Consider the following 13,098-nt stretch of genomic DNA (forward strand, 5'->3'; position numbering starts at 1 on the left):
AGTAGGCCAGATGCTGAAAAATTTGTGATGGGATGCTATGGATATATACAGTAGGCATAACTTCGGGAGGCCAGGGATTTATGCATGTAATCTCTCAAATGCTCACTAAGGCCTAGGACACGGTAGTTTTAAAATGATTAGCAAGGGCAAGGAATTGGCATCTAGTGTAGAAACTGGATGTCAGTCCCTTGCCATCACACAGTCCTGCAAGTGTAGCCCTTTGTCAGGTAATTCTGGAACTAAGATTGCTAGGTCAGCAGTATTGTCCGCTGGGAAGGAGGAAGGTACAGGCAGGTAAAGGTCCCTAAAAGTGTGCTTGGGATCTAACCAGCAAGCTATGTCAATCAGCTTCTCGTTAACTTTGGTCAATTGCTTTGCCAGGAGACAGATTTTAATGTGCAACATCTATTCCCAACTATTTTAGCTAATGGTACACCTCAACATCGCTGTACTTGTTTGGGGTATCAGCCCTCCCATTTACATTAGCTGTATGAGCCTTGGTCCTGAAAACCAGACTGACTTATTGGTTGGATCTCAATCTTGCAGTCCTGAGTTGAGACTGGTATTTTGGCTGGACAGAACTATTTGTGTAGGGTGATGAATCCGAGTCCAGATTTTCCTTGTTGCTCCAGTGATGGCTTCCTTGAGCCTCCAGTTCTTGGTTAAATTATGTAATATTCCTTTTTCTTCCCCCCTTAAGACCCTCTGTCTATTGAAATTGGATACGTTGACATCTCCGTTATTAGGCAGAACTGCCTCTCCAAATTAGTGGATACTAGAAAAGTATCTCCTTTTTGCTTACCCCTTCTCCTCCCCATACAAAAGGAAAGAGCAAACAGTATAACAAAAACACCCCAAAAGCATGTGGGATATGGATAACATTGAACATTGCACCTCACAGCATAACAGTTGATACAAACAATAGGCTGGGGTTGCAAGTTAACACCAGTGTTGTAAAAAAGCTTTTCACAATCTAAACTCTGTTATCACCCATCTTCAGGATGGGGCAGAGATCAATCTCTCTTGTGGCTTTATCTCCTTGGGCTGGTTGCTGCAGAATTTGGCTCATATTGGGGGGGGGCAGGGGGCACGGAAATCCTGTCCCACAATTCATTAGAGATGGCTGTGACTGGGATTGGTATGGAACATGCTGATCACTGTGAAATCCTCAGTCCCCGTCCTCCCCTTACCCCCCCAAAATTCACTGTACATATTTTAAAAAGTCAAATTTAGCAGTCTGGTTATTTTAGTACATGGCTTCATAAGGCAGAAAACCTACTGGATACAGTGTGTGGGGCAGTTGGCTGTCAGAATTCATGTAGAATTCTTCTTTGTTTTACTCGTTTCTTTAAAAAAATTTTAATTGGTTAAAGACCCATGTCTTGTATGAAAGCTTATATTCTTCCAAAACAACAAAAAAAAAGAAGCTGTTTCTTTCTTCCTCCCTTAAAACAATGTTGTCAAATCCTTTCTCTGTAGTGCTGCTGTGGTACAAACTTGAAGTTGCAGCAGCCAAGTATTAAGTAGTTCCCCACTGGCTTGGGAGGAAGCGTGTCCGGGAGTCCTCTGCTGCGCTAGCCATCGTCAGAGCTCCAGGTAGCTGATCAGGGCCACCATTACTAGAGAGTTAGTTGTAATAATGACAGCATGTGGCACTGGCCTCATCACAGAGTCTTCCACCATCATACTTGTCCCTGAAAGAAAGGGAACGGGGAAGGAGCAACTGTCTAGTTGCACAGACACAACTGGATGTCTTAAGGAAACGGTTGGGAGGGTTGGCAAAATGTTAGTCCTGGGGTTCTGTGTGCTCGTATTGTGATTGTCACTGATGAACCTCCCAGGAACACTTGTATTTGAAACAAGAATTTGGAGGTGGGCCCCGAGTACTTACCCCCTGAATCAAGAGAACCTGCTGGAGTTGGGGTCGGGGCCCCACAAGCAGAGTCAGGATTTCACTCTTAGTGAATGTAAGTTGGGCTTGCGTGGGGCCTCGAGGGCTTTAGCTGCAAATAATAAAGCTGGGTTCAGACTAGACTGAAAGTTGCTCAGAATCTGGGGAGAGGTTGGCTGATGGAGGGCTGGAGAGGAATGCTTCACTTCGTTTAAGTGAACAGCACAAGGGAGTCAAAGACCAGTTCCACAGTCTCAGCCTAAAACACTGGGGTAGGACATTCCCCCGTGTTCCTGGAAGGGCGAGTGGGATTTTAAAACATAATAGCATTTATTGTTGTTATGCTGTGCTGTAGCCCGGTAGTGGAGGAGGTGTGACTAAGTCATTACTTATCAAAGAACAGTGGTAGCGAATGACATGCAAGTAATGCTGCAGATTAACTCCTCTCTCTGAGCTCATTTTCCAGTGGTCTGTGAAGCACCCTGTAAATGAGTGTTTGTGCATGGAGTGTGTATAGGCAGAGGAGTATACGTACCACTATTTCGGAGGATGTGAACTTCTGCTGGGATTCCATCTCCCCCAGGGCCTGTCACTCTGATCTGTACAAAGGCGTGAGTGAAGTCTTCAGGTACAGGGATGTCAATCCGGCTCTTGCTGGCCAGGTATAGTGTGGGAGCAGAGTGGGAATCCTGCCTGTAGAGCATCTGTTGGAAGAGGCAAGTTTGAGTTTACGTTCACTGTGATTTCCTTAGGGTCACCTGTAAGAGAAGGCCAGCTACATGCTGCCTGTACCTTGTACCCTGTAACTGCAGATTCATCTGCCTTTGCCATCACTGGGTCCCACTTGATGCTGACTGTAGACCCAGAAAAAGTCCAGGAGATGTTGCCAGGTGGCCTCTTTGGTGCTAAGAGATGCAAAACAAGACAGAGATTCAGTAAGTCATGGACCGATGAGAAGGTTGTGCTGGTTACAACTGTTTCCTGAGACTCTACAACTAGTCGACAGTGAGGGCACCACTGTGGTTGGTTTAAAGGGAAGTATCCCAGCAAACATTACTCTGAGCACAGAGCTCAGATAAATGATACGCAGACCACAAGGCTGATCTGAGGAAATTCAGGGAACTGTTTTATGGACTACTTAAAATGGCGTTAGAGCACCAAGATAAAAAAGCTAATCAGTTAGCTGATCATTGGGAGTCCTCGGGAGGAAGCAGCAGCCCCAGGGAGTACAATGTTCAAAGCAGAGGTGGTCAGGGCTCACTCACGCGGTTTTGTTGTCGTGACATTGGTAGAGGGACTGGGAGGGCCGGTTCCAGCCCGATTGTAAGCTCTGACTGACACGTGGTATTTCGTGTTGGGGTTTAGGCCAGTTACATGAGCCGATGTGACCAGCCCCGCTGTTCTCACTCTGTCAGCTGCCTCCTCTTTATCACCATCCTTCCAGTACCGGATCTGAATAGAAAAGGATATGATGGGTTTAGTAAGAATAGAGGCATCTGCAAATACTAGACTCAGTCCATCCACAGCCGGTGCTGGAGACCCTTTGGTATTTGTTTCTGTGTATTTTGCTTAGTATGTGCCTGGGAATAAGGTTACAGCCTGTGTGGAAAGGCAAGCAGAAAAAGAAAGGGTGTTTCTCTCTTACTCATCTCTCTTCTGAGCAGTAGTACTGGCCCCATTAGAGCCTCGTGCTGTCCATTAATTATCCTTCATCTGTGGAAACAAAATGCTGTTTCCTTTCACCTCACTTAGTCTGGGGGAATCTTCTTTGCTGGACTCTCCAATCTCAATTTCAGTGTCTCTCATTCCCATGGCAGGCTCGTACCTCATAGCCCAAAAGCACTCCAGTCATGTCTCCCTGCTCAACGGGCTCCCAGGACACATCCATTTCTGAGGACAGAACAGCCTTGGCCATAACTCTGAAAGGAGCCAATTTCGGTTCTGAAAAACACAACAAAAGGGAATAAAATCCTTTTCCTAGCATAATCACCATACTGAAACGAAGGGCTCTCCTGCAGCACCATTACTGTGCAGCCAGACAGCTGGTATTATGTGTACGGAGCAAAACAAGGGGAAGGGATTTAGGGACTTAGTAGGACAAGCAGGGCCACAGCTGTGTGCTGTGAGGATCTGTGTCTGCTCTAAAGCTCGGGGTGTACAGTCATGGCTGGGCTTAGGGAAATATCTATCTGTGTATTTGAAGTAGAAGATAAATGTTATGCTGAAATCACTGTCAGCTGTTCTTTGAATAGAAGAAACCTCTCCTATCATTATGCTCCCAGACTGACACAGCTCTGCAAGGAGCTGATTGAGGACACGTTGGTTGGTTGGACAAAACATTGTGAATTCAGAGTCTCTGCAGTCCCTCTTTACCTTCTTCTGCAGAGTACACGATGGCAGTGAGGCTCTCTGGTCCCTCTCCTTTCCTGTTGTATGCTTTGATCTTCACTTCGAAGGGGGTGTAGGGACTGATGCTCTCATTGCGGTAGACATAGTGCAGCGATTCTGCGTGTGGCACCCTTGCTGTCAACCATTCCTGGGTGCCTTTCTTGCGAAATGACAAGATGTAGCCAAAGCCATCTCCGTTCTGATAGTCCCGCAGTGTCGGCTGTGAGGGGGGGTGGAAAGAGAGAAGAGCCTTGGTCCGTTCAAATGAGCAAGACTTTGGACTAAGCACAGTGTTTGGCTCAACCACATATCAAAATTGTAATTGCAGCACTGATTTCCGAAAAGAAATGGCATGTGCTCCTCCCCTTGGCCCTCTCCCAGCATCCACGGCTGGTGCCGTGCTGCTGACTTACTGTCCAGTTGATGATCAGCTCGTTGGGAGCCCCTCCGCCTCCGCTGAGCCCAGATGGTGCCACAGTAGGTGCTGTCGGGTCCCCAAACAAAAGCAGACAGCACAGGTTGGGTTAAGGAAACAATAGTGATGAAAATGAGCACAGACACCGCGCGGTCTGGGAGTAGCCAGGCTTTGACAGCTTGTATGAAAGTGCTTGTCTCTATGTTTTCAGCTGTGTTTCAGATTTTTGTGAAAATTGGGTCTAGAATACTGGCTAGTACCTGACGAGCTTATTTGGAGGCAGCATGTCTCTGAGGGGACAAGAATCAAGCTCAAAAGCAGGGATATGGAGGAGAGTTTTTAGTAGAAAGGAGTTAATATGCATTTGGTATGTTGAGAGCAGTTCTGGTCTTATTACATCCCTTCTGCTTGCACGTTCAAGCAGCAGAAGATAGAATGAACATTCACAGCCATTTGCTGGGAAATTTACCTTGTCTTTGCAGAGTTGTGCTCTCTGATATAATAGGTCTCTTTCCCCTTTCTAAGCCTTACTGCCCAGAAGGTACAGGATTTGAAGCTAGAATTTATAATGGTTTAATATACTGTATCTAATGCTGGTGAAGTTGGCTGCCAGCTCTAGTACTGCTTTGTCTTTGACGTGTAAATGGGCAAAAAGGCAGAGGATTTTGTGATGGCATCACCTCTAGAAGCACTCAAGGAGATGACTAATTGTTTGGGACCAAGGCATGCTGCAATCCAGCCTTCCCCCTCCAGCATGTAGGAGCAGGTACCTGTGATTCCCCTTTCTACCTCTGAGTGTATCTGCACATACCTGCTTCTTTGGTACGGATTTTGCTGGAGGGTAAACTCGGCTCTCCAACTCCAAGAATGTTACTCGCTAAGACCCGAAACTCATAATCCATCCAAGGAATGAGGTTCACCACCTGGGCTGTCTCTGCATTGCCTTCAATATTTACAGGATCTATATAATCCAATAACATGAGAGAAGAACAAATAGAGCGAGTGGCAGCTGGTGTACGAGCACAGAGCAAGAACTTGTCAGTGAGCTGGTGCCCTGCAGCCAGCACGGGCCATGCCACCGCCGCTGCCCTCAAGACACTTACTGGTACGCATTTGCTTCCATTTGCTGGAGAGGAGGGTCCGCGCCTCGATGATATACCTGGCAATAGGGCTGTGGTTATCAAAGCCACGGCTCCAGCTCAGCTGGACGGTGGTGTCACTGATGTCTCTCACCACCACGCCCCCGGGGGGGCCTGGAGGTCCTGGGATGACGAGAGACAGACGGACATATTACTAAGATGAAAGATTTGGAGGCTTACTGCTCTTGATATTGTGCAAGTCATAAATTAAAATCAGGCCTTTCTTCTCTGGAAGCTAGGAAGCCCCACCTCCAATTTTGGCCTCCAGAAAAGCTCATAAGCCTATCCCATCCAGTTCAAATATTAGATGGTGAGGTGGTAGCAAGGGAAGAGCGAGCTGATCCCTTGCAAGGATTATGCTGTTACTTCGGGCTTGTAAGGAGCAGGGGACCTTACGACAGAGAAATTACCTCTGACAGTCAGCGTGGCTGACTCTGAAGCACTGTCCACAACTGTCTGGGCTGTACATGTGTACCGCCCCGAGTGCTTTAGCTGGGTATTGAAGATGCTGAGGTCCCCAATAGCTTCCTTCTGTGTGGGGAAGAGAAAAGACAGTGGGGAGAGCATTAGAACATGCCTGATCACAGTCCAGCATTCAACATTGGATTGGGTTTGCGTGGCAAGGTTTTGGTAGCGGGAGGGCTACAGGGGTGGCTTCTGTGAGAAGCTGCTAGAAGCTTCCCCTATGTCCAACAGAACCAGTGCCAATCGGCTCCAAGACAGACCCGCTGCTGGCCAAGGCCGAGCCCATCAGTGGCAGTGGTAGTGCCTCTGCAATAATGTATGTAAGAAGGGGAAAAAAAAAACCTGCGCAGCTGCAGCTGGAGAAGGGAGTGAGAACATGTAAGAGGAACAACCCTGCAAAACACCAAGGTCAGTACAGAAGGAAGGGGAGATGCTCCAGGCACTGGAGCAGAGATTCCCCTGCAGCCCGTGGGGAAGACCATGGTGAGGCAGGCTGTCCCCCTGCAGCCCATGGAGGCCCACAGTGGAGCAGATCTCCACCTGCAGCCCGGGGAGGACCCCACACTAGAGCAGGGGGATGCCCGAAGGAGGCTGTGACCGACCCCGTGGGAAGCCCGTGCTGGAGCAGGCTCCTGGCAGAACCTGTGGCCCCATGGAGAGAGCAGCCCACGCTGGAGCAGGTTTGCTGGCAGGACTTGTGACCCTGTGGAGGACCCACACTGGAGCAGTCTGTGCCTGAAGGACTGCAGCCCGGGGAAGGGACCCACACTGGAGCAGTTCATGAAGAACTGCAGCCTGTGGGAAGGACTCACTTTGGAGAAGTTTGTGGAGAACTGTCTCCTGTGGGAGGGACCCCATGCTGGAGCAGGGGAGGAGTCCTCTCAGGAGGAAGGAGCGGCAGAGACAACGTGTGATGAACTGACCCCAACCCCCATTCTCTGTCCCCCTGTGCCGCTCAGGGGGAAGAGGTAGAGAACTTGGGTGTAAAGTTGAGTCCAGGAAGAAGGGAGGGGTGGAGGAAAGGTGTTTTTAAGATTTGGTTTCATTTCTCATTGCCCTACTCTGATTTGATTGTTAATAAATTAAACTAATTTCCCCAAGTCCAGTCTGTTTTGCCGGTGACAGTAACGGGTGAGCGATCTATCCCTGTCCTTATCTTGACCCATAAGCCTTTCATTATGTTTTCTCTCCCCTGTCCAGTTGAGGAGGGGGAGTGACAGAGCAGCTTTGGTGGGCACCTGGTGTACAGCCAGGTAAACCCACCACAAACATGCAAACAAAGAGGCTGGTATTAGTTTTCTGTCCTTTTTGATGGTACATAATTGCCCTTTCTACTCACCACACTGGCTCGCCGGTAGTGCCCCTCAGACTTGTCAAAGTCAATGGGGAAATCATCTAGTGACCAGGTGAAGGTTAGGTCCATAGTTGGATCGTGGGATGCGTGACATTGTAGAGTAAGGTTTTCACCTACATTGATATCAGCACTAGATGGTGCCAATGTGATTTTGGTGGCATCTGCAGAGAAAGAGCAGGGAGGGCTGTTAGTTGCAAATGTCCATGTACCAGATATATATGAATGCTGCAGAGCATCCAAACCAACTAACACTTTCCAACTTGTCATCCTTCTCTAACAGCTGTAGTTTTACAGGAAGAAGATGAGGGATTGCAGTGGTTAGAAAATGGAAATGCTTTTCTCAAGGACCAGTTGTTGGTAGGTATGATTTGGTGGGTCAGGCAGAAGGTTTGCTGCTCCACAGGCTGAAATGTCTTTGATTCCCTGAATATAGCATTGACTTTGGGGAGTATAAGGAGAGGAGAAATATCACATCATGGCATTCTTAGTTGTTTCTTGCTCAATTGACCCCTAAATCAAGGCAAACATCTCTACCTCGAACAGAGAGGATTCCGGTACTGTTGGCTTTGCCCATGAAATTCTCAGCAAAGCAGGTATACTTTCCCTCATCAGATTTGCTGATATTCTGGAGGATCAAGGTGCCATCTGTGGTAATAGTCACCCTGGAAAGGAAGAAGAACCATACAAGAGGAAGGTTAAAATGTCTGTTCACTCTGTATACCTGACAATTTCCAGCACTTGCTGATTTTAGAGAAATTGGTGATAAAGACAGGACTGCAAAATATTATGTAGGCGTTTTCTATAGAAGAAACTAGAGGAATAACAAAGTGCTTATGTTCAGGGATGTAGCAGCACACTTGGGTCATCAAGTCCAATCTCCTGGCAAGAAAAAAATGTGATTTTAGCTGTGGTTTCTAGGTAGAAGCTGACTCTGTGCTGCTACCTGCTACTGTTGATCAGAAGTTCAGTCCCTTTGGTCCAGAGCACAGTGGCTTTTGGTGCTGCTCTTGGTTGGCATGGAATGATGACCTTCCCACTTCGGGCTGCAGGTATCAGTCGCTTCACTGGGTTTAGTCTAAAATCTGGTGCTAAGGCTACAGGGGAAAAAAAGAGGATTAAGGAATGATTAGAAAACCCTGCTATGTGAGCATTTTCACTGCCATGTAACTAGGTATTGATTTGTTGTTAGATGACTCGGTAACAGAAGCATGGCAATATCTGGTGAGCAAGATGGAGTGATTCCTCTGCTGCTGGGTGGTGTCTAACACCTGCCAAGGCAGGTGTTACGTGACACACGTGTCATACGTAGCAATGGGATATGACCCTAACAAGTGCAAGGTCTTTGAGAGACACAAGAACAGCTGCTTTTGAAAATGTAGAGGATATTCTTTTCAATATCCTGACCAAAGTCACCAATGCAGGCATCCAGATTGCCTAAAACTCCTCCTGGAATTGCAGAGGTAGAATTAGATTTTATCTGTTGCCCTCGTGCATTGCAATGTGTTAACGTTGAATAGTTGAATAGTTGCTTAGGGCCTTTAATTTCTCTCTGGCATCTACTGACCACAAGGAGATAAGCTTTTAGACTAATGTGGAACAAGTTTGGCATCAGTCCAATTCCAGTCACCATCCATCAAAGCAGGCGGAATGGATACTGAGCTCTTTTCTTTGACCTCTGTCCTCCAAAAAAGAGGAAGGCTGTGTAGTGGAAGAGAGCTTGTAGTGCTGCTGCTGTGTCTCCTGTACACTTTCTGTAGCTAAACAGATGTCCTTGTTCTCTTACAGCATTACTGAATTTACACAAGGTTTAAATTTTAAAGGGTTGTAGAGTGTCTTGTTGAACCAGCAACTATATTTCAATGGTGAGTGAAGCAGTTTTTGTCTGCTCTTATCTTACTCTGAGATTGCAAGCATAGGATGTTAGGAAGAGATCTAAAATGCTTCAGTGTCCCATTGAAACCCAGAGCACTGGGAAATGAGAAATTACCTTGCACTGTTAATTCAGCACTTGCATATACTGTGCCATGCTTGTTCTCAGCCACACACTGATACATGCCAGAGTCCTCCAGGACTAGCTTGGAAAATCTCAGCTCTCCACCGCTCACTTCGATGCGGTTCTGTGCAAACAAGAGGATGAACCCATTAGATGAGAAAAACAAAAATGGAACTCAAGCCTTATGTGTTCAGGGTTGAGTTTCATTACAGACTCTTATGCCAGTTTGAAGCCAGCCTGGTTTTCCATGGGAGAAAACGCAGGACATTTTTTTCCATCTGTCCAGTCACTACCCCACATCACTGTGCTCTGTTTGCTGAGACTTCTGAGTGCCTGAGCCGCAACGTGCAGGTCATACAGAGACAGGTACAAGGTGCTATTTATCCGCCTTGATAACTGGCTATGAGGTCCTGTAGTTGCATGAAGCAATGGCTGGGATGGCAGTGACGGGAGAAGGAACTTGCTGTCGATAAGGACTGTGGCATTGCTTTGCAGCCTCATGGGGGCACATGGAATAGGGATGCGGGGTGATAAAACGGGGTTGAGATGCATTTGCAGCGAGGCAGTAGAGGGTCTAAGTCTGGAGTAGCAGGTTCAGTACTGCAAATTCTGGTGTGCACTGGCTGAGCTGCTCTCGCTGTCAGACCTGCACGGTGGTACCTGGGAGGTCAGCGGCTGCCCATCCCGAAGCCATCGGACTGCGGGCCTGGGTTTGCCAGCAGCTGCGCAGCTCCAGCGCAGGTCGGACCCAATGTCGGCTTCTGTGTCTGTGATCACCTTCAGCCACTCCGGCTGAGCTGCAAAGGAGCAAGAGAGGTGGCAGAGCCAAGAAGATCAGATGAGAGGTTTGTTGTGCCAGGCAGGCAGAAGGATGCTCATTGTGTCATCTCTGCTGGCAGATTTATTTATCGCAGCGTGTTTCACCATAGTAACAGCCTTCGCCTTTTGTGCAGCGATGCAAGCCTGAGTCCTCTATGGGTCTGGCTGCAGCTGTGCATGTGGACTGCACAAAATTATGGCAGAATCCAGATCTGAGGAAGAACGTTATGGTTTCTCTTCTTAAGACTAAATGCAGTCATTCCTGAACTTCAGAAAAGACTGGATTCAGACTAAGTTAAGTTTTGTAACTTGACTAGATCTGATTAATAGCTCCAAGCTTTATCCCTTGTGTAAGTACCCCAGGCTTGGAGAATATCTTGGTTGAGAGCCAAGTTTGATTTTTACCGCTATGCTTCCTTCCCTGGTTACCTCATTTTTGCTAGAATTTCTTTAGAGCAAGTTAGGAGCTGTCTACTTGCCATAGCCTAAATGTATCCACTGAGGAAAGGTATCAGTGATCACTGCAGGTCTTTGTTAGGGCTTTGCAATAGATTTAATTAGGGCTGATATGAGGCAGGATCAGAAGTGGTGGGTTTAGTCCCAAAGGCTCAGTCCATTGCCTGGGGCATCTTGCTCTGCTCTGGAAAGGCATGTGATTAAATGTGTTACCTTGAATGATGATGCGGCCCTGGTAGGTGTCTCTCCCTTTGATGTTTTCAGCCTCACACTCATAAGTGCCTTCATCCTCAAAGCCAACATCCTGGATCTGCAAGAGGGGCTCGCTGCCGATCCACTTGGAGGAGGACTGCGAGCCATCCAGCTTCCTCCACTTTATTCGAGGAACGGGGCTATGTAAGAGTAAATCTGGTGAAGGCCAGCTCTTGGGTACCCTGTGCTGCATTACAACGTAGTGTAACTCAGTCCCCACTTAGCCACCCAGGTCCCATCCCAGCTGGGCCTTGGCCAGCAGGACAGATGGCTTTAGCCAGTTCCTCCCTCTTCCTATTACCCCTCCATCTCTGGTCTACAGTAGACCCGTTGAAGAGTGGGGTTGTGAAAGTTGCAGGTTCTGCGATACCCTCCCCATCCTGAGCCTGAGCGATACGGATACTGCACTCACTTTCCAAAGGCAAAACACTCCAAAGTCACCATCTGCCCAGCCAGAGCGTAGGTGTCTGCAGGAAACCTGGCTTTTATGCTGGGTGCATACTGCCTGGCATCTGTTAAAAGGAAAGCACTGTTGAGGAGTTCTGGATGAGTTTAAAATGGCACACGTGAGGTCTTAAAGGGCAGAGGTACCTGCAAGGTTACCCTACTTTCCAAAAGCTTTGTGCGTTTGGATAAGGCAACAGAGGCTAAGTTTCATTTTCTTTTTAAACCGGCTCTTACTAAAGTCTCTAAAAATCTCTACAGCATCTCAGGACTATTTCTCATTAATTTCCTACCTGCTTAAAAACCTTTGCCCTGCCCAAGAAGTATCTTTAGCTGCACCTCTGCAAGATCACCAGACGCACAGGAGAGTAGTTTCAGGGGTATGTGAGCCTGCACAGGCTGCACCTTGTGCCATGTCTCTCCTACAAACAGAGAAACCCCACTGAGGGGTTTGTAGCTGCACAAGCAGCGAAGCCTGGAGAGAGGGCTGCTTCCCCCAGGTTCCAGCCAATTAATATTTTTGTAAGCTCTTAAGCTCCCCTGAGAGGCTGGTGGGTGATTGGTGCCCTGCTGGTATCCTGTGGAGGCTGAGTGCTTTGTGATGGCTTGTTAGTTTCGCATTTTGCCCAGTCCCCTTATGATAATCCAAGAGCACTGACCCTCTGCAGCAAGGCTGAGCCGGGAGAACTTGCTGAAAACACTCTTGGTGATGAAGTCGATGTGGCTGGTGGCAAAGCATGAATAGTTCCCCAGGTCAGAAGCCTCTGTCTTGGCAATGTAAAGGTTTCCTGTGGTCTGAGAGACGAAACGCCTTCCATCGGCTGGGATGAAATTGGGAAACTCATTCAGGAGCCATCGATAGGATAAACCTGTGAGGAAAAGAAAAAGGAACAAACTGCACAAGTTGCCTGTGTCCTCTCAGGTGGGACTAAACCCAGCAGGCTGTCTCCTAGACCAGTCTAAGCTGAAGTTGGTCCTTGGATGGTACTTGTTTTTTCCATGTGCTAAGTCCTACCTCTGTTTTGTTGCTTTACAGAGTCTGAATTAGAAACAAATTTGCTTCCCTAAAATTCCCAAAGAAAAGCAAGGGGTGATTCACTTGTCTGGGAATCCCTTGCTCTGTTGCATCTCACCACCTGGCACCAGCAGTGCTGCTAATCCCTGCTAGTGGCGATGCTGAAATGCAAACCCTTACCTGGGTAATGGGGAGGAGGGCTGCAGGTGAACATCACTCCCCAGCCTTCTGTAATCTTCACGGGGTCTCGCTCTTCTGCGGAGAATTCCTGCAAAACTAAACATGCAAAGTGAAACCTGTCCATGGATGAAAAAAACAGCTGGAGGAATTACTGTATTTTCTCTCTCCCTCCACAGGCTGGTCTTTTCAGCGGTTGTACAGAGGGAGATCCAAAAATATTACTGACTTTCTCTGTAGTGCATCAAATTTCTACTGCACCTCCATGTTAATGGAAAGCACCAGGAGCT

At 47.7% G+C, this 13,098-nt stretch overlaps 1 protein-coding gene across 1 annotated transcript in view; it reads right to left on the minus strand.

Moving 5' to 3' along the window:
- Positions 1-355: 355 nt before the first annotated feature.
- CNTN2 (contactin 2) overlaps positions 356-13,098 on the minus strand; it is a 30,887-nt gene continuing 18,144 nt past the window's right edge. The window contains exons 5-23 of the mRNA XM_069772069.1: positions 12,812-12,907; positions 12,276-12,485; positions 11,585-11,684; positions 11,134-11,312; positions 10,306-10,442; positions 9,640-9,769; positions 8,596-8,746; positions 8,187-8,314; positions 7,638-7,813; positions 6,244-6,364; positions 5,798-5,956; positions 5,506-5,655; positions 4,693-4,763; positions 4,265-4,499; positions 3,717-3,832; positions 3,157-3,343; positions 2,684-2,796; positions 2,427-2,595; positions 356-1,694 (exon numbers count right to left, since the gene is read on the minus strand). Of these exons, the coding sequence (XP_069628170.1) occupies positions 1,585-1,694; positions 2,427-2,595; positions 2,684-2,796; positions 3,157-3,343; positions 3,717-3,832; positions 4,265-4,499; positions 4,693-4,763; positions 5,506-5,655; positions 5,798-5,956; positions 6,244-6,364; positions 7,638-7,813; positions 8,187-8,314; positions 8,596-8,746; positions 9,640-9,769; positions 10,306-10,442; positions 11,134-11,312; positions 11,585-11,684; positions 12,276-12,485; positions 12,812-12,907 (2,738 nt within the window). The 3' untranslated portion in view covers positions 356-1,584. The remainder of the gene's footprint in view (positions 1,695-2,426; positions 2,596-2,683; positions 2,797-3,156; positions 3,344-3,716; positions 3,833-4,264; positions 4,500-4,692; positions 4,764-5,505; positions 5,656-5,797; positions 5,957-6,243; positions 6,365-7,637; positions 7,814-8,186; positions 8,315-8,595; positions 8,747-9,639; positions 9,770-10,305; positions 10,443-11,133; positions 11,313-11,584; positions 11,685-12,275; positions 12,486-12,811; positions 12,908-13,098) is intronic.

The sequence above is a fragment of the Haliaeetus albicilla genome, chromosome 26 (assembly GCF_947461875.1).
Source record: "Haliaeetus albicilla chromosome 26, bHalAlb1.1, whole genome shotgun sequence".
NCBI lineage: Eukaryota > Metazoa > Chordata > Aves > Accipitriformes > Accipitridae > Haliaeetus > Haliaeetus albicilla.